The sequence below is a fragment of the Balaenoptera borealis genome (assembly GCF_965194805.1).
Source record: "Balaenoptera borealis genome assembly, chromosome: 1".
In the NCBI taxonomy this organism is placed as follows: domain Eukaryota; kingdom Metazoa; phylum Chordata; class Mammalia; order Artiodactyla; family Balaenopteridae; genus Balaenoptera; species Balaenoptera borealis.
The window spans coordinates 56,961,755-56,984,716 of record NC_138860.1 but is presented as its reverse complement, the minus strand read 5'-3'; the positions used below and the strand labels follow the sequence as shown (position 1 = coordinate 56,984,716).

The 22,962-nt window shown below is 40.3% G+C and overlaps 1 protein-coding gene across 3 annotated transcripts in view; it reads left to right on the top strand.

Moving 5' to 3' along the window:
- The window catches only part of KLHL20 (kelch like family member 20), a 94,609-nt gene extending 73,386 nt beyond the window's left edge, over positions 1-21,223 (top strand). For all 3 annotated transcript variants that reach the window (XM_082388195.1, XM_082388194.1, XM_082388196.1), the window contains 4 exons: positions 14,351-14,484; positions 15,154-15,362; positions 15,973-16,079; positions 18,671-21,223. In XM_082388195.1, the coding sequence (XP_082244321.1) occupies positions 14,351-14,484; positions 15,154-15,362; positions 15,973-16,079; positions 18,671-18,755 (535 nt within the window). In that variant the 3' untranslated portion in view covers positions 18,756-21,223. The remainder of the gene's footprint in view (positions 1-14,350; positions 14,485-15,153; positions 15,363-15,972; positions 16,080-18,670) is intronic.
- The last annotated feature ends 1,739 nt before the right edge of the window (positions 21,224-22,962 follow it).

The window sequence follows — 22,962 nt, the reverse complement described above, 5'->3', positions numbered from 1 at the left end:
AAATGCTATGTATTCTGTGCCATTATGTAAAACCTTTCAGTTAAATCACTTATCTAGGAGCATGTATCATTAAAATGATAGGTAAAAGCTGAAAGCAATCATGCACGCACTCTATTATATGATACATATGTTAAAAAATACATACATTTTACTTGAGAGTAATATTTGTGAATTTTAACCTATTCACAGTGAATTTAATTAAAGACACTAAAAATAAAAAGGTCTTTATGCGAGTGTTTTATGTGTGAATCTTGTATAAATCCTCATTTAATTCTACCTGCAATAGCAATAGAGTCCTGAAGTTATACAAACTTTCAAGATTTAGATTAGCCTTTCAAAACTAGCTCCTCTTAAACATGGGAGAGTATAACACAAATAAAAATGTGTGTAATTAAAGATATTGTGCTGAAATGCTTAATTTCTCAAAATCACTCATACTTTAATAGTGGAAGAAACAAACGATAATTATGGTCTTCTCATTTGTGACCTAAGCCCATACTTCCAGAGAAGAGAGATGAATATTTTGACAGTATAAATTCAAACTCACAGGCTGTTTGCATATATTAGATACACACTGCAGTATCAAGCCCAATTAATTGGAGAACATATTTTGTGAGATGCAATAACAACATAACACATAAAAAAAGTCCTATAATACTAAATCTAAATTAAATATCTACTCTTGATTATTTATACTAACCATTTAATGTGGAAGCACTACTTTTTAATTAATTAATTTATTTTTGGCTGCGTTGGGTCTTCGTTGCTGCACACGGGCTTTGTCTAGTTGTGGTGAGCAGGGGCTGTTCTTCGTTGCGGTGTGCGGGCTTCTCCTTGCAGTGGCTTCTCGTTGCAGAGCACAGGCTCTAGGCGTGCGGGCTTCAGTAGTTGTGGCATGAGGGCTCAGTAGTTGTGGCTCACGGGCTCTAGAGCGCAGGCTCAGTAGTTGTGGCACAAGGGCTTAGTTGCTCCATGGCATGTGGGATCTTCCTGGACCAGGTCTCGAACCCGTGTCCCCTGCATTGGCAGGCAGATTCTTTTTTTATATGTCTTTTTTTTTTTTTTTTTTTTTTAAATATTTATTTTTGGCTGTGTTGGGTCTTCGTTTCTGTGCAAGGGCTTTCTCCAGTTGCGGTGAGCGTGGGCCACTCTTCATCGCGGTGCGTGGACCTCTCACCGTCGCGGCCTCTCCCGTTGCAGAGCACAGGCTCCAGACGCGCAGGCTCAGTAGTTGTGGCGCACAGGCTTAGTCGCTCCGTGGCATGTGGGATCTTCCCAGACCAGGGCTCGAACCCGTGTCCCCTGCATTGGCAGGCAGATCCTTAACCACTGCGCCACCAGGGAAGCGCCTGCAGGCAGATTCTTAACCACTGCACCTCCAGGGAAGTCCCTGGAAGCACTACTTTTTAGGTTTGAATTTATAAATAGCAACATTTAAAACAATTACATTCATCCATGGATATATTTATTTGCATCTCAGAATCAAATGAGATGGCTGTTTAGAAACTGCTCAATCTTACATACTGAGCTTATGCCTCCTATTAGTCTGCAGAACCCATTTAGATTTAATGAAAACCTCTTACTAGTTATCCATTTCCAATATCCGTATTAAATTAGTGCTGAAATATTGTGTCTATAACGCGTTGAGTTCATTCATTCTAGTTGAATTCTTGTTCAAAAAGCACCTTCCAGTATGACACAATAAAGACACCATTAAAAAGTTTTAAACAACATATTAACTGCTAATTAGATCTGATCAAATACATAGTAAATTTTTATTGTAGTTCATTTTGCTTGATTTATTATTGAGTAAGGTAGTTGCATTTTTTTTTAAACTTGATAGCAAATGAATTGATTTCAACTTTATAATCATCATTAAGAGTATAATCAACCTATTAATTTTTCTCGTTTTTTTTTTTTTTAAACATCTTTATTGAAGTATAATTGCCTTACAATGGTGTGTTAGCTTCTGCCTTATAACAAAGTTAATCAGTTATACATATACAATATGTTCCCATATCTCTTCCCTCTTGCATCTCCCTCCCTCCCACCCTCCCCATCCCACCCCTCTAGGTGGTCACAAAGCACCGAGCTGATCTCCCTGTGCTATGCGGCTGCTTCCCACTAGCTAGCTATTTTACATTTGGTAGTGTATATTTGTCCATGACACTCTCTCACCCTGTCACATCTCACCCCACCCCCTCCCCATATCCTCAAGTCCATTCTCTAGTAGGTCTGTGTCTTTATTCCCGTCTTGCCACTAGGTTCTTCATGGCTTTTTTTTCCCTTAGATTCCGTATATATGTGTTAGCATACTGTATTTGTTTTTCTCTTTCTGACTTACTTCACTCTGTATGACAGACTCTAACTCCATCCACCTCATTACAAATACCTCCATTTCATTTCTTTTTATGGCTGAGTAATATTCCATTGTATATATGTGCCACATCTTCTTTATCCATTCATCTGTCGATGGACATTTAGGTTGCTTCCATGTCCTGGCTATTGTAAATAGAGCTGCAATGAACATTTTGGTACATGACTCTTTTTGACCTATGGTTTTCTCAGGGTATATGCCCAGTAGTGGGATTGCTGGGTCGTATGGTAGTTCTCTTTGTAGTTTTTTAAGGAACCTCCATACTGTTCTCCATAGTGGCTGTATCAATTTACATTCCCACCAACAGTGCAAGAGAGTTCCCTTTCCTCCACACCCTCTCCAGCATTTATTGTTTCTAGATTTTTTGATGATGGCCATTCTGACTGGTGTGAGATGATATCTCATTGTAGTTTTGATTTGCATTTCTCTAATGATTAATGATGTTGAGCATTCTTTCATGTGTCTGTAGGCCATCTGTATATCTTCTTTGGAGAAATGTCTATTTAGGTCTTCTGCCCATTTTTGGATTGGGTTGTTCGTTTCTTTGTTATTGAGCTGCATGAGCTGCTTGTAAATCTTGGAGATTAATCCTTTGTCAGTTGCTTCATTTGGAAATATTTTCTCCCATTATGATGGTTGTCTTATGGTCTTGTTTATGGTTTCCTTTGCTGTGCAAAAGCTTTTAAGTTTCATTAGGTCCCATTTGTTTATTTGAGTTCTTATTTCCATTTCTCTGGGAGCTGGGTCAAAAAGAATCTTGCTGTGATGTATGTCATAGAGTGTTCTGCCTATGTTTTCCTCTAAGAGTTTGATAGTGTCTGCCCTTACACTTAGGTCTTTAATCCATTTTGAGTTTATTTTTGTGCATGGTGTCAGGGAGTATTCTAATTTCATACTTTTACATGTACCTGTCCAATTTTCCCAGCACCACTTATTGAAGAGGCTGTCTTTTCTCCACTGTATATGCTTGCCTCCTTTATCAAAGATAAGGTGACCATATGTGTGTGGGTTTATCTCTGGGCTTTCTATCCTGTTCCATTGATCTATATTTCTGTTTTTGTGCCAGTACCAAACTGTCTTGATTACTGAAGCTTTGTAATATAGTCTGAAGTCAGGGAGCCTGATTCCCCAGCTCCATTTTTCGTTCTCAAGATTGCTTTGGCTATTCGGGGTCTTTTGTGTTTCCATACAAATTGTGAAATTTTTTGTTCTAGTTCTGTGAAAAATGCCAGTGGTAGTTTGATAGGGATTGCATTGAATCTGTAGATTGCTTTGGGTAGTAGAGTCATTTTCACAATGTTGATTCTTCCAATCCAGGAACATGGTATATCTTTCCATCTATTTGTATCATCTTTAATTTCTTTCATCAGTGTCTTATAATTTTCTGCATACAGGTCTTTTGTCTCCTTAGGTAGGTTTATTCCTAGATATTTTATTCTTTTTGTTGCAATGGTAAACGGGAGTGTTTTCTTAATTTCACTTTCAGATTTTTCGTCATTAGTGTATAGAAATGCAAGAGATTTCTGTGCATTAATTTTGTATCCTGCTACTTTACCAAATTCATTGATTAGCTCTAGGAGTTTTCTGGTAGCATCTTTAGGATTCTCTATGTATAGTATCATGTCATCTGCAAATAGTGACACCTTTACTTCTTCTTTTCCGATTTGGATTCCTTTTATTTCTTTGTCTTCTCTGATTGCTGTGGCTAACACTTCCAAAACTATGTTGAATAATAGTGGTGAGAGTGGAAATCCTTGTCTTGTTCCTGATCTTAGTGGAAATGGTTTCAGTTTTTCACCATTGAGGACAATGTTGGCTGTGGCTTTGTCATATATGGCCTTTATTATGTTGAGGAAAGTTCCCTCTATGCCTACTTTCTGCAGGGCTTTTATCATAAATGGGTGTTGAATTTTGTCGAAAGCTTTCTCTGCATCTATTGAGATGATCATATGGTTTTTCTCCTTCAATTTGTTAATATGGTGTATCACATTGATTGATTTGCGTATGTTGAAGAATCCTTGCATTCCTGGGATAAACCCCACTTGATCATGGTGTATGATCCTTTTAATGTGCTGTTGGATTCTGTTTGCTAGTATTTTGTTGAGGATTTTTGCATCTATATTCATCAGTGATATTGGCCTGTAGTTTTCTTTCTTTGTGACATCTTTGTCTGGTTTTGGTATCAGGGTGATGGTGGCCTCGTAGAATGAGTTTGGGAGTGTTCCTCCCTCTGCAATATTTTGGAAGAGTTTGAGAAGGATAGGTGTTAGCTCTTCTCTAAATGTTTGATAGAACTTGCCTGTGAAGCCATCTGGTCCCGGGCTTTTGTTTGTTGGAAGGTTTTTAATCACAGTTTCAATTTCAGTGCTTGTGATTGGTCTGTTCATATTTTCTATTTCTTCCTGGTTCAGTCTCGGCAGTTTGTGCATTTCTAAGAATCTGTCCATTTCTTCCAGGTTGTCCATTTTATTGGCATAGAGTTGCTTGTAGTAATTTCTCATGATCTTTTGTATTTCTGCAGTGTCGGTGGTTACTTCTCCTTTTTCATTTCTAATTCTATTGATTTGAGTCTTCTCCCTTTTTCTCTTGATGAGTCTGGCTAATGGTTTATCAATTTTGTTTATCTTCTCAAAGAACCAGCTTTTAGGTTCATTGATTTTTGCTATTGTTTCCTTCATTTCTTTTTCATTTATTTCTGACCTAATCTTTATGATTTCTTTCCTTCTGCTGGCTTTGGGGTTTTTTTGTTCTTCTTTCTCTAATTGCTTTAGGTGCAAGGTTAGGTTGTTTATTCAAGATGTTTCCTGTTTCTTGAGGTAGGCTTGTATTGCTATAAACTTCCCTCTTAGCACTGCTTTTGCTGCGTCCCATAGGTTTTGGGTCGTCGTATCTCCATTGTCATTTGTTTCTAGGTATTTTTTGATTTCCCCTTTGATTTCTTCAGTGATCACTTCGTTATTAAGTAGTGTATTGTGTAGCCTCCATGTGTTTGTATTTTTTACAGATCTTTTCCTGTAATTGATATCTAGTCTCATAGCGTTGTGGTCGGAAAAGATACTTGATAAGATTTCAATTTTCTTAAATTTACCAAGGCTTGATTTGTGACCCAAGATATGATCTATCCTGGAGAATGTTCCATGAGCACTTGAGAAAAATGTGTATTCTGTTGTTTTTGGGTGGAATGTCCTATAAATATCAATTAAGTCCATCTTGTTTAATGTATCATTTAAAGCTTGTGTTTCCTTATTTATTTTCATTTTGGATGATCTGTCCATTGGTGAAAGTGGGGTGTTAAAGTCCCCTACTATGATTGTGTTGCTGTCGATTTCCCCTTTTATGGCTGTTAGTATTTGCCTTATGTATTGAGGTGCTCCTATGTTGGGTGCATAAGTATTTACAATTGTTATACCTTCCTCTTGGATCGATCCCTTGATCATTATATAGTGTCCTTCTTTGTCTCTTGTAATAGTCTTTATTTTAAAGTCTATTTTGTCTGATATGAGAATTGCTACTCCAGCTTTCTTTTGATTTCCATTTGCATGGAATATCTTTTTCCATCCCCTCACTTTCAGTCTGTATGTGTCTCTAGGTCTGAAGTGGGTCTCTTGCAGACAGCATATATATGGGTCTTGTTTTTGTATCCATTCAGCCAGCCTGTGTCTTTTGGTGGGAGCATTTAATCCATTTACATTCAAGGTAATTATCGATATGTATGTTCCTATTCCCATTTTCTTAAATGTTTTGGGTTTGTTATTGTAGGTGTTTTCCTTCTCTTGTGTTTCTTGCCTAGAGAAGTTCCTTTAGCATTTGTTGTAAAGCTGGTTTGGTGGTGCTGAACTCTCTCAGCTTTTGCTTGTCTGTAAAGGTTTTAATTTCTCCATCACATCTGAATGAGATCCTTGCTGGGTAGAGTAATCTTGGTTGTAGGTTTTTCTCCTTCATCACTTTAAGTATATCCTGCCACTCCCTTCTGGCTTGCAGAGTTTCTGCTGAAAGATCAGATGTTAACCTTATGGGGATTCCCTTGTGTGTTATTTGTTGTTTTTCCCTTGCTGCTTTTACTATGTTTTCCTTATATTTAATTTTTGACAGTTTGATTAATATGTGTCTTGGCGTGTTTCTCCTTGGGTTTATCCTGTCTGGGACTCTCTGTGCTTCCAGGACTTGATTAACTATTTCCTTTCCCATATTAGGGAAGTTTTCAACTATAATCTCTTCAAATATTTTCTCAGTCCCTTTCTTTTTCTCTTCTTCTTCTGGGACCCCTATAATTCAAATGTTGGTGCGTTTAATGTTGTCCCAGAGGTCTCTGAGACTGTCCTCAGTTCTTTTCATTCTTTTTTCTTTATCCTGCTCTGCAGTAGTTATTTCCACCATTTTATCTTCCAGGTCACTTATCCTTTCTTCTGCCTCAGTTATTCTGCTATTGATCCCATCTAGAGTATTTTTAATTTCATTTATTGTGTTTTTCATCGTTGCTTGGTTCCTCTTTAGTTCTTCTACATCCTTGTTAAATGTTTCTTGCATTTTGTCTATTCTATTTCCCAGATTTTGGATCATCCTTACTACCATTATTCTGAATTCTTTTTCAGGTAGACTACCTATTTCCTCTTCATTTGTTAAGTCTGGTGTGTTTTGACCCTGCTCCTTCATCTGCTGTGTGTTTTTCTGTCGTCTCATTTTGCTTATCTTACTGTGTTTGGGGTATCCTTTTCACAGGCTGCAGGTTCGTAGTTCCCGTTGTTTTTGGTATCTGTCCCCAGTGGCTAAGGTTGGCTCAGTGGGTTGTGTAGGCTTCCTGGTGGAGGGAACTAGTGCCTGAGTTCTGGTGGATGAGGCTGGATCTTGTCTTTCTGGTGGACACGTCCACGTCTGGTGGTGTATTTTGGGGTGTCTGTGGCCTTATTATGATTTTAGGCAGCCTCTCTGCTAATGGATGGGGCTGTGTTCCTGTCTTGCTAGTCGTTTGGCATAGGGTGTTCAGCACTGTAGCTTGCTGGTCATTGAGTGATGCTGGGTCTTGATGTTGAGATGGAGATCTCTGAGAGATTTTTGCCGTTTGGTATTACGTGGAGCTGGGAGGTCTCTTGTGGACCAGTGTCCTGAAGTTGGCTCTCCCACCTCAGAGGTACGGCCCTGATGCCTGGCTGGAGCACCAAGAGCCTTTCGTCCACATGGCTCAGAGTAAAAGGGAGAAAAAATAGAAGGAAAGAAAGAAAGAAAGAGGCTATAATATAGTGAAGTAAAATAAAGCTATTATAAAGCAAAGCTATACAGCCAAAATCTCACCCAGAAGCATATACATATACACTCACAAAAAAAACAAAAAGGGGAAAAATTAATATATCCTGCTCCCAAAGTCCACCTCCTGAATTTGGGATGATTCGTTGTCTATTCAGGTATTCAACAGATGCATCACATCAAGTTGTTTGTGGAGTTTTAATCCGCTGCTTCTGAGGCTGCTGGGAGAGATTTCCCCTTCTCTTCTCTGTTCGCACAGCTCCCGGGGTTCAGCTTTGGATTTGGACCCGCCTCTGCATGTAGGTCGCCTGAGGGCATCTGTTCCCCACCCAGACAGAACGGGGTTAAAGGAGCAGCTGCTTCAGGGGCTCTGGCTCACCCAGGCCGTGGGGAGGGAGGGGTACAGAGGAGGCGGAGCGAGCCTGCAGCGTCAGAGGCCGGCGTGGCGTTGCACCAGCCTGAGGCGCGCAGTGCGTTCTCCCGGGGAAGTTGTCCCTGGATCACGGGACCCTGGCAGTGGCGGGCTGCACAGGCTCCCGGGAGGGGCGGTGTGGAGAGTGACCTGTGCTCGCACACAGGATTTTTGGAGGCGGCAGCAGCAGCCCCAGCGTCTCACGCCCGTCTCTGGGGTCCGCACTGATAGCCGCGGCTCGCGCCAGTCTCTGGAGTTCGTTTAGGCGGCGCTCTGAATCCCCTCTCCTTGCGCGCCGCGAAACAAAGAGGCAAGAAAAAGTCTCTTGCCTCTTCGGCAGCTGCAGACTTTTTCCTGGTCTCCCTCCCAGCCAGCTGTGATGCGCTAACCCCTTCAGGCTGTGTTCACGCCGCCAACCCCAGTCCTCTCCCTGCGATCCAACCGAAGCTGAGCCTCAGCTCCCAGCCCCACCCGCCCCGGCGGCTGAGCAGACAAGCCTCTCGGGCTGGTGAGTGCTGCTCGGCGCCGAGCCTCTGTGCGGGAATCTCTCCGCTTTTTCCTCTGCGCCCCTGTTGCTGTGGGGTCCGCGCTGATAGCCGCGGCTCGCGCCCGTCTCTGAAGTTCGTTTATGTGGTGCTCTGAATCCCCTCTCCTCGCGCACCAGGAAACAAAGAGGGAAGAAAAAGTCTCTCGCCTCTTCGGCAGCTGCAGACTGTTTCCCGGACTCCCTCCCGGCTAGCTGTGGTGCACTAACCCCTTCAGGCTGTGTTCACGCCGCCAACCCCAGTCCTCTCCCTGCGATCCTACGGAAGCCTGAGCCTCAGCTCCCAGCCCCGCCCACCCCGGCGGCTGAGCAGACAAGCCTCTCGGGCTGGCGAGTGCTGGTCGGCACTGATCCTTCGTGCGGGAATCTCTCCGCTTTGCCCTCCGCACCCCTGTGGCTGCACTCTCCTCCGTGGCTCCGAAGCTCCCCCCTCTGCCACCCGCAGTCTCTGCCCGCCAAGGGGCTTCCTAGTGCGTGGAAATCTTTCCTCCTTCACAGCTCCCTCCCACTGGTGCAGGTGCCGTCCCTATTCTTTTGTCTCTGTTATTTCTTTTTTCTTTTGCCCTACCCAAGTACGGGGGGAGTTTCTTGCCTTTTGGGAGGTCTGACGTTTTCTGCCAGCGTTCAGTGGGTGTTCTGTAGGAGCAGTTCCACGTGTAGATGTATTTCTACTGTATCTGTGGGAAGGAAGGTGATCTCCACGTCTTACTCTTCCGCCATCTTCTCTCCTCCCCTCCCTGTTTTTTTCTTGATGAGTCTGGCTAAAGGTTTATCGACTTTGTTTATCTTCTCAAAGAACCAACTTTTAGTTTTATTGATCTTTGCTATTTTATTTGTTTCTATTTCGTTTATTTCTGTTAGAAAGAATAAAAAAATAAAAATATAGGTGAAACAACAACCAGAAGGTAAAACAGAACCACAGTAGTAAAAAAGAGGGAAAAAAAAGTGGAAAAGGCCTTGGCTCTGGGGGGTGGGGTTGAGGTGGTGGGTGGGGCCTATGCTTAGGACGCACAGGGCCGGATACGGCCCTGGGGGGGTGGGGGCTTAGGCTCAGTGCAGCAGGAGGGGCCCAGGAGTGCCTCTGGCTTTGGAGGGCGGAGGACCAGGTCCAGGACCCCAGCAGGCTCCCTGGGCCCGAGAGGGCAGGGGAAATGGTAGGCGAGTTCCCCCCGAGCCTCCAATCCCTGGAGGGCCCCTCCCCGTTGGCCTCTCTTCTTCTTCCCCCTCCTCCCTCCTATGCACCTAGGACCCACAGATCTGGAGAGGGCCCCAGAAGGCAGGGGACGAGACTAGGAAGCCCAACAGGCTTTCCAGGGGCAAGTGGGCAGGGGAAACGCCCTCTGTGCCTCCCCGATTCTTCAATCAAAGAGGGTTTCGGGGCTTCCCTGGTGGCGCAGTGGTTAAGAATCCACCTGCCAATGCAGGGGACACGGGTTCAAGCCCTGGTCTGGGAAGATCCCACAAGCCACGGAGCAACTAAGCCCGTGCGCCACAACTACTGAAGCCCGTGAGCCTAGAGCCCATGCTCCGCAACAAGAGAAGCCACTGCAATGAGAAGCCCACGCACTGCAATGAAGAGTAGCCCCCGCTCGCCGCAACTAGAGAAAGCCCGCATGCAGCAATGAAGACCCAACGCAGCCAATAATAAATTAATTGATTAATTAATTTAAAAAAAAAAAAGAGGGCTCCTCCCCGTCCTCCTCTCCTCTTCTCCCCCTGCCTCCCTCCTATGCCCCTAGGAGCAACATGGCCCGGAGGGGGCCTCAGAGGGCGGAGGACCCGGCCTGGGAGCCCTGCAGGCTTCCCAGGGCCCAGTTGGGCAGGGGAAATGCTACACTTGCTCCCCCCATCTCCAAGCCCCCCAAGGGTTCCTCCAGGTGTGGGGACCCCTTCCCCCTCCCAGCCACCCCTCAGGGGCGCCAGTCCTGTCTGGCCTCCACTTCTCATCCCCCCTTACTCCCCCCACATCCTACCCGGTCTCTCAGGGGTTCCTCCCATCTCCTTGGGCATTGAGGTCCCCCACCAGCGTCCGGCCGGTGCCCTAGTTGTGGGGAGACGTGAACTCCACGTCCTCCCCTGCCGCCATCTTGACTCTGCCCCATAAGTTTATTTTCTACATCTGTAACTCTATTTCTGTTTTGTAGATAAGTCCATATGTAGCCTTTTTTTAGATTCCACATATAGGCGATATCATGATATTTGTTTTTCTCTGTTTGACTTACTTCCATCAGTATGACAATCTCCATGTCCATCCATGTTGCTACAAATGGCATTATTTTGTTCTTTTTTATGGCTGAGTAATATTCCATTGTATATATGTACCACATCTGCTTTATCCATTCATCTATCGTTGGACATTTAGGTTGTTTCCATGTCCTGGCTATTGTAAATAGTGCTGCAATGAACATTGGGGTGCATGTACCATTTTGAATTATGGTTTTCTCCAGATATATGCCCAGGACTGGGATTGCTGGATCGTATGGTAGCTCTATTTTTAGTTTTTTAAGGAACCTCTATACTTTCTCCATAGTGGCTGTACCAGTTTACATTCCCACCAACAGTGTAGGAGGGTTCCCTTTTCTCCACACCCTCTCCAGCATTTATTGTTGTAGATTTTTTGATGATGGCTATTCTGGTGGTGTGAGGTGATACCTTATTGTAGTTTTGATTTGCATTTCTCGAATAATTAGTGATGTTGAGCATCTTTTCGTGTGCCTCTTGGCCATCTGTATGTCTTCTTTGAAGAAATGTCTATTTAGATCTTTCACCCATTTTTTGTTTGGGTTGTTTGTTTATTTGATATTGAGCTGCATGAGCTGCTTGTGTATTTTGGATATTTTCTCCCGTTCTGAGGGTTGTCTTTTCGTTTTGTCTATAGTTTCCTGTGCAAAAGCTTTTAAGTTTAATTAGGTCCCATTTGTTTATTTTTGTTTTTATTTTCATTACTCTAGGAGGTGGATCGAAAAAGATCTTGCTGCGATTTATGTCAGAGAGTGTTCTGCCTAGGTTTTCCTCAAGAGTTTTATAGTATCTGGCCTTACATTTAGGTCTTTAATCCATTTTGAGTTTTTTTGTGTGTATGGTGTTAGGGTGTGTTCTAATTTCATTCTTTTACATGTAGCTGTCCAGTTTTCCCATCACCACTTATTGAAGAGACTGCCTTTTCTCCATTATATATTCTTGCCTCCTTTGTCATAGATTAGGTGACCACAGATGCATGGGTTTATCTCTGGACTTTCTATCCTGAACCACTGATCTATATTTCTGTTTTTGTGCCAGTACCATACTGTTTTGATTACTGTAGCTTTGTAGTATAGTTTGAAGTCAGGGAGTCTGATTCCTCCAGCTCCGTTTTTCTTTCTCAAGATTACTTTGGCTATTCGTGGTCTTTTGTGTTTCCACATAAATTGTAAAATTTTTTGTTCTATTTCTGTGAAAAATGCCATTGGTAATTTGATAGGGATTGCATTAAATCTGTGGATTGTAAACCTTAATTCCTGATTGGATTGAGGTGTTCAACATTTCACCGTGTCTGCCTAATATAAGAAAGAGTGAATCCATTGTTTGGGGCATAGGTGTTGTCAAGGGGGGGTATAATATCAATTTCAGTTTCTAAGATTCCATTATTTTATGATAATGCCCCGCATACAATAAAAAAATATATGAGACATATAAAGAAACAGAAAAATGTGGCCAATAATTGAGAGAAAAAGTAGACAACAGAAGCCGACTTATAGATAATCCATATTTGGAGTTGACAGAAAAAGACTTTAAAATAAGTATAATAAATACATTGAATAAAATAGAGGAAAAGATCAATGGGTAAAAAGTTGGATAATTTTAATATAGGATTGGAATGTAAAAATAAGATGTATATTTCTACAATTGGAAAATATAGTATCTAAAATGAAGAACTCATTGAATGAGATTAAATAGACAGAGTAGAAGTAGACTGAACACACAGCAGAAGATAGAGTTAGTAAACTCAAAGCCAGATTAATAGAAAATATCCAAACAGAAGAACAGAATGTAAAGAATAGACCATAAGCAACTCAGGGAACACAAATAGACTAACACATATGTAATTGGAGTCCCAGAAGGAAGATAGCAATAAGAGCAGAAGCAATATTTGAAGACAGAATATTTGGCTGAGAATTTTCTAAAAGTGATGAAAAATAAACTTTATTCAAAGTGCATGAACCTCAGGATACCTTTACTGACTAACCATAACCTTTCTCCAGGGCCTCCATTCTGCAGCACTTATATCTCTGCTTCTTTCATCTCTGTGAGTTACTACATTCTCAGAATTTGTTTGGAGGTTTTTCCTTAAGAATGTGCTCTGTCTCCCCAGCTTGCTTCTTAAGAACAAGGGCTATTTTTAGTATTATTTATTTTATATCCTGTAATATTCATATAGTTTGCTATACAATACTTAATATACTAACAGAATTTTTCACCTATGTAATAAAATGCCCAGCACAATTCCAAGTGATTTTTGTCATATTTATTTCTGAACACCAATAATTTATCAATCAGGGCTCAGTTAAAAAGAATGGAAACCATATCAGCTATTTTAGTAAAGAGAATTTAACATTAAAAAATTGGCTAGCACATATTGAAGGGCTGAAAAAAGAAAAAAGAAAAAAGGACACTGAAGTAACTGTAGGAACCCTAGGTCTGGGAAGACAAGGAAAAAGATTAGAGTTATTAGAGCCTAGAAGCTTGGAGGAGAGGTCCCATAGAACTAGGACCATCAGCACCTGAGGAGAGGGTGCCCTGAACAGCTGTGACTCACATCTCCATGGAGGGTTATCTGCCTGGCTGGTTCTGGAAGGCTGTATTTTCCAAAGATGGTTACAATACCTGACATCTCACATGCTCTTCATACAATTTGACTTTGAAACTCTTCATTGAGAGATGAGGTCTCTGTTTGCTCCCCTCGAATTTGGGCTGGCTTATCAGTATGGTAGTAGCTCTATGTGACTTGCGAGCCTAGGTCATAAAAGGTGATACATCTTTCAGTTGTATCTCTTGGGGCACTCACCTTTGAAGCCTTGAGCTGTCTGAGGTTGCCATGCTGAGAGGAAGCCCAACTAGGCTATATGGAGAGACCCTGAGGCTACATGGAGACATGCCCAGCCAGCCCCCAGCTGCTTCAGCACCTGGCTCTTCCAGCTCCAGCCACAATTTGACAGCAACCACATGAGACACCTGAGCCAGAACTTCCCTGTGAAGCCCTTCCTAAATTCCTGATCCATGGAACATAAGAATTAGTAAAATAATTATTGTGGAAAGTCACTGAGTTTTGGGGTGGTTTGTTAACACAGCAGTAGATAACCAGAACACTGGTACTGTTATCTCAGGAGCTCAGAGGAGCTGCCTCACAGAGCTGTGACTGAAACCTCCAACAAGGCTAGCTTTGGAAGTGCCAGAAAAAGTCTAGAAACTGAAATTAACTGCTACTGTCAGAGTGAAAGGCCAGTGTTGAGACAATATTGACAGGGTTGGCAAGCAAACAGAAAATGTCTAGTCCTTCCTTTTGGCAGAATCTAGTAGAGAGCCAGCTTGGCAAAGGTGAAATGTAGTTTTCAGAGTTCTAGCCCCAGTGTCATAAGTCAGAATACTGAAAACTATGTAAAATATGTTAGATTCTCTCTGTACATCTGACCTTAGCAAATCTATGTATCTAACATACCTTTAGCATAATTTCATACGTTATGGAAAAGGCTTCACTTAATAAAAACATGCATGCAGTCTTTGGTTTCTCTTACCGCAGGTATGATCCGAAGGAGAACAAGTGGACTCGGGTGGCTTCTATGAGTACTAGGAGACTAGGCGTGGCTGTGGCTGTGTTAGGAGGGTTCTTATATGCTGTAGGTGGCTCTGATGGGACATCTCCACTCAACACAGGTTAGTCCCTTCCTAAGTCAGTCTGGTTTCCCCAAAGCAATACATTTTTCTTAGGAGAGTCCCCTTACAAAAAGTATAAAAAGTCCATGTTATCCTATCATTTATTAAGAAAATTATTTTCCCTCTAGGAGAGTTCAACTGTTAGCTCTTCCTCAGCTCCTTCTGCAGTCATAGTCTACTAGTATATTCCCAAAGTATTTCTTTCTCCCTTCATTTCACAAATTGCTAGGAATTTATAATGAATAAAACAACTATTTTACTATTTCCCTCCCCCAACCATCTTTCCTTAAAAAACAAATAAAATCCTCTGTATTATAATCTAAAAATAAATAAAAACTTATAGCTATAAACTGGTTTATAGTCTAATCCTGTCATTTAAAGATAAGGAGAGATGCCACAAGTCACCTAGCTAATGAGTCATATAGCCAGAACTAGAACTAGGTACCTTGACTCCAACACATGCCCTTTCCACCAACCATACCTAAAAGAAATCAGTCCCTAATGAGAATATAGTAGTATTGTCCAAAGGTAGATGATTCCTTCTCAGAAGCAAAACTCAGATTGCTTATTGAAAATATATGTTATCACGAAGCAAAGTAGCTATGAAGAAAACTAGAGGTGAAAGGAAATGATTGCATGGTCACTTACTGGTTTTTCTTTTCCCTGCAGTGGAGCGTTATAATCCTCAGGAAAACAGATGGCACACCATAGCCCCTATGGGGACCCGGAGGAAACACCTAGGCTGTGCAGTGTATCAGGATATGATCTATGCCGTAGGAGGTAGAGATGACACTACAGAGCTTAGCAGTGCTGAGAGATACAACCCCAGAACCAACCAGTGGTCTCCAGTGGTGGCTATGACATCCCGCCGTAGTGGAGTAAGTGCCCGGCTACTGAAAACTTTGAAAAGCAAAAGCACCAAGAGAGGGCTGTGCAGAAGAAGTCTGATCTGTAAAGTATAATACAATGGGACAGCGAGGAGATGCACTGTTTGGGCAAAACAACCCCTGCCACTTTTGTACTGGAAGAAAAGTTAATTTCTTTTGATTACTATTATCTCAAGAAGTTAAATATCTTATATCCAATCATATCTTTAATTAGAGAATTATTTTTATGATTTATTTACTTTTATTGAAGTATAGTTGATGTATAATATTATGTTAATTTCTGCTGTACAGCAAAGTGATTCAGTAATACATATATACATTCTCTTTTAATATTCTTTTCCATTATGGTTTATCACAGGATACTGAATATAGTTCCCTCTGCTATACAGTAGGACCTTGTGGTTTATCCATTCTATATACAATAGTTTGCATCTTATGATTTATCTTGTAATCAGTTGCTTCTTTGAAAGGCATCTCCCTGTCTTATCTACTACCTTATCTAACTTCACTCGAATTCATTGATATCTATTGGATATATGGATTCATCCATATCTAATGAGAGAGCAGTTTCTTCAGCAGCCACTGTGTTTTGGTCCCATAGGTTGGCCTGGCAGTAGTGAATGGACAGCTCATGGCTGTAGGAGGTTTTGATGGCACAACGTACTTGAAGACCATTGAAGTTTTTGATCCTGATGCCAATACATGGAGGTAACCTTTAAGCTATGTTGCAAATCACCTCACGGCTGACTTGAAAATCATGGGCTTGAGATAAAACATGACCATCAAAATCAAGATGGTCAGTACATTGAATTACCTCTTGCAGTACTTTGAAAAGGGCTCAAAGTTACCCATATTCGATGGCTTATTTTGACTTCATTGCTCTAAAGTGGCTGACATCTTACAAAATTCCTCTCTTTGGTAACTGTACAGTTTTATAATTAGAGATAGCAAAAACAGAAAAAACAATCTCCCCTCTAGCTCTGTCATGTTCAGCTGAGGAAACTAAAGCACTGAGAAATAAAGAGACCTGCATAAGCAAGTTAGTGACAGAGTTAGAATTAGAACCTAGACCTTTGGCTGTCAATCTGTCATTGCAATTTTTATGCCCAGGAAAAACAAATTGCAGTTACCGTTTTAAAAATAATACTTTATTTCATTTTAAAACTGATTTTTTTCTCTTGAGTTTTAAAAATAATTAAATATGTCATTACTCTATTTTAAAGTCTAGTAAATTGTAACAGTCACTTTTAGCAAGAAGGTTAGGAGAGTTTAAGTTAAGCTGTATTATAGGCTTAATTTTACTTTACTTTTAAATCCTTAATTGTCTAACAAATCCTTCCTAAATACTTAAGTAGTTCTTATAAATTCACATAAATTGGGTGACTCTTGCATTTATTTTAAATATTCAAAAACTTTTACAAATGTAGCAAAATTCTCTTAAACCTTTCAACTTAAAATCCTAAGTCTAAATCTTTGCTCAATCACACATTTTAAACTTGATTCACAAAACTAATCTGATAGATGCTCTAATATGCCAAAGTCTCTTAAACACTACAAGTTTAAAAGGTAAAATATATAGTTAATTCTCATTTTTAATATAAAATATTAATAGTATGGGTTTGAGGTGCTTTATATCTTTACTAATATCTATTTTAAATACTAGCTTTTAAAAAAAAAAACAGTTTTACCTTCTAAGCAGTTCTTTCTCAGTGAATTGGGCTTATTTGCCTAAACACGTCTGGGTAACCATCTCAGTGGTTGAGGTTGCACATAAACCACAGATATCAGTCTGGATATGATATCTGAGGCAGAAGACATTCTGAAAGATTTTTCTCATGACCATGAAAGATAAGTTGACGTCTTTTATAGTCACTTTTATATTCCAGAAGGGGCGGTCTCGTAGTCCATTCCTGCTGTATTCTGAGTGTACATTTTCTAACTTTGAGCCTGTAACTATCCACCCAGATTTTTTTCATTAGTGTATAAGATTCAACTAATGAATTTACTGGGTTCTTTTTATAGTCTTCATCTCTGGGAAAGCCACAACTTTGACAGATATCTGAATGACATTCTTTGGATTCTGCATCTCTCTCATGCTCTGTATGGCTCAGTGGTCACAATACTAAAGTCAGACTAATAACACTGTAGCACTTTTTGCTTATATATCACATTTTCACAACCTTGTTCATGAAGTAAAGATTTACTGAGTGCTCTAGACCCTGGGGATACAAAAGTGAACACAACAAAATTCCCTGCCCGCCTGGAGCTGATATTACAATGAGGGAGATAGTGCCATACCAGGGGTGGAAGTGCTATGGCAAATAGCAGAGAGGCAGGGAGTCCAGGGAGGATTATCCACTTTAAAAGGTGGCCCAGGGAGGCCCCACTGAAAAGGTAACATTTCAGCAAAACCTAACAGAGGTTAAGGGAAAGAGAATGGCAGGTTTTCATGAGTAGGAGCCTCTCACTTGTGGTGTATTTTCTTCCATATACAGCTTTCTATTTTTAGTGGGAATCTGGGTAAGCATAATTTGGGAAGACAGCCAAGTTTATTTCTGCCACTTAATGACTATGATCCTATGTAAGGACTTGTTTCTCAGTAACTGTTACTAATATATGTTAGTAATATTTGACCAAGTAATATTCATGAAATTCTTAAGGACCATCTTTTGAGGGATTACTATATAAATTTTTATAGTTACATGTCCCAAATTTAAAGCCAATTTAAAATCAATACTTACAGTTGACAGAGGATCTAATATTCTTTTCCATGGAAATCCTTAATTTTGAAGATGATCTTGTTCACATATCACAAACTAGATGCAGACTTTATTTAATCATATCCAGCTTTGTTCCATAAAGAGTTTGAGAAGACTTCTAAGAGTACATACAAAACAAAAGGATAGAAATAAATAATTGAAGTTTAGGCAAAAGCAAAATGTGGGTGGGAAAATATTATAGCCAGGGTCAAAATTAGACACAAAAATGTAGAATATGTGATTCTGTGTAATTGTTATAAGTCGGTCTAGATGTAGAGTTATAAAGTTACAAGGCAAAATGGATATGGTGCTCTCTTAAAACAGTGTCCTGTAAGTCAGAGAATTTCAGTCAATGTCTGAAGTAATTCTGCTACTTGCCAGTGCTCAATTCCAGCTCCTACTCTTTGGAAGAGATGTATGAAGCTAAAAATATTAGTTGTGATATAAAACAAAAAATTGTGTTTTATTAACATCATCTACGTTATGGAAGAAATAGTGCTTTTTCTATTTAGAAATCTGATTGTGTTTCTTTCTTTGCAGGTTATATGGCGGGATGAATTACCGTCGGCTTGGAGGTGGTGTAGGAGTTATAAAAATGACACATTGTGAATCCCATATATGGTGAACATACAGAAGACAGTCATGCATATGCTCCTCTGTATTGTGGAGAGCTTTGACTTTGGAGCTTTGTACAGCTCTAGAAAACACTAAACAAATTTTATTCTTTGCCGGTGCCTCAACATGTGGAAATACAAATACATTGAAAGTACTTCACCTGCAAGACGCCACCTTTGCACAATAATTTTCAGTTCTGTGCAGAAGAATATTTATTTTTGGTTTTAATTTATCATGGGATTTTTGTTGCTGGGTTTTTGGTTTTTTGTTTTTGTTTTGGGATTTAGCCTTCCTCCCACCAAAAGAGAAGAAAAGGAAAGACAAAAAAAAAAAGACAAACATTTCAAGCAGTAAAACCTTATTTTTAAGATACTGATTAAGTTTGAAACTACTAATAAGGGAAGAGGTCTATATGGGATCTAGTTGTCAGTTCTAAGCACTCCATCCACAAGACTCCACTACTTACAGGGACTTACTTATCAGTGACACAGGTATGCAAGGTGTATTAGTTAGCCATCATTCTTGCACTAAGCACCAGAAGACTTGAAAATCTAAAAAACAAAACAAAGGAAACATCTCATTTAACTAGAACAATTCAAAAGGAATATTAAATCAATAAGACCAGGACTCAGATGCCAAAGTTTTCATCAGTGGAAGCTCACATCTTGTTTCCTTCCTTATGGTCTTGTTTGCCACTATAAAGTCTTTTTTTTCAAATATTTCCATAGAGTTCCTGCTAGATCTAGAGCTCTGCTCAGTGCCTCTACAAAAACAGTATATGATTCTCATATACTGTCTTGAGAATCCCCCAGTAGAATCACGTGTAACGCTGCAAGTTTTTGCTCAAAAATGTTACTGACTGAAGCAACTTTCCTTCCTATTTCCTATTGCTACTAAGGACCAGCAGGGAGAAATGTCCTCTCCCCAGCAGTGAATACTGTTATGCAATTTACACTTGATGCTCAGGCCTGCTGAAGCTGAGGCTTACCTGTAATCACAGCCTCCAAGGGAATGAATTCTTCAGTTCGTGTAATAGTATGCTAACGAGTATAAAATCAATTGAGGCATTTAATTAATAAAATCTTGGTTCTTTTATAAAAACTATATATCATTATCCTCATTCTATAAAGCCACTATTACCACTACTCTCAAATTGCACTTTCTGGTAAAAAGTTAACATTTTTAAGGAAAAAAAAGAATACAGATTTCAGTGGTTAAAGTGTTTTTGTCATTGTGATCATACACCAATTTTTTTCAATGTATCTTGCAGGAAAAGCTTTGAAAAAGACTTTAACCACAACCATAAGGAATAACCTTCTTCTCCCTCCCCTCACTACAAAAATGTTTGGCAACATTTGTGTTTACATTTAAAGATCATTTGCACCTTTATAAGGAAAAAAAATAAGTATTTGGTAAACAATTGTTTACATGCATCATTTATGCTTTTTTCTAGCATGTATAACTTTTTAAAATAAAGGTAGTACTTACCATAAAAAAATTTTGGTTATTGCTTTTTAATGCTTGTATCTTTGCTACTTAATTTAGATTTTCTGTTTCTATATCAATCATTTACATTTCCTATTATAAAGTTATAAGTACTTACAACCTGAAGGAATAAAGGGATTGCCAGCTAGAATTATGAATTTTTATTATATATTTTATATAATAGTAGTATATTACCTAACCTCTAAACTTATTTTCTGGTGTGGGACTTGGAATCAAACGATTTTGAGCTAGAAGAGCTTTTAACAATCATCTGGTCCAGGGACTTCCCTGGTGGCACAGTGGTTAAGAATCCGCCTGCCAACACTGGGGACACGGGTTCGAGCCCTGGTCTCGGAAGATCCTGCATGCCATGGAGCAACTAAGCCTGTGTGCCACAACTATTGAGCCTGCACTCCAGAGCCTGTGAGCCACAACTACTGAGCCCATGTGCCTCAACTACTGAAGCCTGCATGCCTAGAGCCCGTGCTCCACAACAAGAGAAGCCACTGCAATGAGAAGCCTGCACGCCGCAACTAGAGAAAGCCCACGTGCAGCAATGAAGACCCAACGCAGACAAAAATAAATTAATTAAAAAATCATCGTCATCATCATCAGGCTTCCCTGGTGGCGCAGTGGTTAAGAATCCTCCTGCCAATGCAGGGCACATGGGTTCAAGCCCTGGTCTGAGAAGATCCCACATGCCATGGAGCAATTAAGTCCACGTGCCACAACTACTGAGCCTGTGCTCTAGAGCCCTCGAGCCACAACTACTGAGTCCACGTGCCACAACTACTGAAGCCCACATGCCTAGAGCCTGTGCTCCACAACAAGAGAAGCCAATGCAATGAGAAGCCCATGCACTACAATGAAGAGTAACCCCCCACTCGCCGCAACTAGAGAAAGCCCACGCACAGCAACAAAGACCCAACGCAGCGAAAAATAAATAAATAAATATATATATTTTTTAATGGCTAAATAAAATCATCATCATCATCTGGTCTAAACCCATTTATTGCTCTGCTTTAAGACTGAAAACCAAGGAAGTCCTGCCTAAGCGTAAATAGTCAATGATAGAACCAACATTTGAAATCAGTTACCCAAACTCCTACTTCATTTCTCTTTCTATGCCACACAGCCACTGCAGACCTACCTGAAACATGGCCTGGAACTAAATATACTAACAGACCTTAATTTTAAGGTCTGGTATGCAACATTGAAAAAGCATAAAAATTTTTATGAGATCGTTATGGTACTGCATCACTAACAGTCAGTCTTCAAGACAAAATCACATATTTCCAAAGACTCTACTATTTCATACATTTGAAGAAAAGGAGGGGAATAGTAACAGGAACAAAATTCTAGGGATTAGACTTTCCATAAGCAGGGAAGTCCCCAGTGAGAGCAAGTCACATGGCAGTGATTCAAGAGTAGAGACCCAGGAACTATAGCACTGGCCAAAGTGACCGTCGGAGTGTAAAGGGTCTTTTTTTTCCTTACACTGAAGGTGCTCCAGTTTTATTGAGTGAAGTGTACTTATTCTATAAAAGACATTGGTGTAAAATAGAATATTTATTAACTTATTTGCATAGTGATTTCCACAACACTATGAAGTAAACTTGGGTTGGGTTGGTGGTTATCTTCATTTTATAAATAAGTAAATTGAAGCTTAGAAAAGTTAAAATGACATGGTAGACGCTGAACCTCAAATGCACATCCCCTGATTCCAAACCCATTCTTCTCTATAGTACTCTCTACATTCCCATTTCTAATGTCACTGTTCCCCAGTTTTATTCTCCAATATTTTACCTGCAAATATCTACACTGCAGAGACTAGTTCTTGACAACTGTGAAGTAGAAAAGGTCCTTCCTGAACAATATTTGAGTGAAAGTAGGGAAAAAGCATTTCAAACTTTATATTAACTTAGGAAACAGATGGGAAAAGAAAAAAAAATGGGATAAGGAAAGAAATAGAGGAGAGAAGAAGGAAGAGGCAAAAACAGACCAGTAAACCCAAATATCACTGGCTGGTTGTCTAAGTAGTTTGTGACACTGGCTCTGTAAATTGCTTTGAGGTCTCTGTACTGGAAGTGACTGATAAGAATAGTTTCTAGAAATGACAAAACTCTTCAACTAGAGTTGTCCTAAGGGTCCTTAACAATAGTAACCTTTAAGTTATTTAGTCATGGTTAGGAACTTTTAAATGTAGAAGATGGATGGTATTATACTAACATTAAATATTCAGTGTGTTCCAATAACTGTCAGTAACCTATTAATATCCCTATCCTAGAAAGTTAGAATATTTACTAAAGGGATTCTGAATTCCTAGGAAAAGAGGACATGTATCTTCAGTGTGAATTTAGATCAATATACATTTGGACTCCTACTAAACAGAAACAGTCCCTGCCTTCAAAAAGCTTACAGTTTCGAGTAGACCTTCAAGATGGCGGAAGAGTAAGACGTGGAGATCACCTTCCTCCCCACAAATGCATCAGAAATATATCTACATGTGGAACAACTCCTACAGAACACCTACTGAATGCTGGCAGAAGACATCAGACTTCCCAAAAGGCAAGAAACTCCCCACGTACCTGGGTAGGACAAAAGAAAGAAGGAAAAACAGACAAAAGAATAGGGACGGGACCTGCACATCTGGGAGGGAGCTGTGAAGGAGGAAAAGTTTCACACACTAGGAAGGCCCTTCACTGGTGGAGACGGGGGGGGGGGGGGGGGAA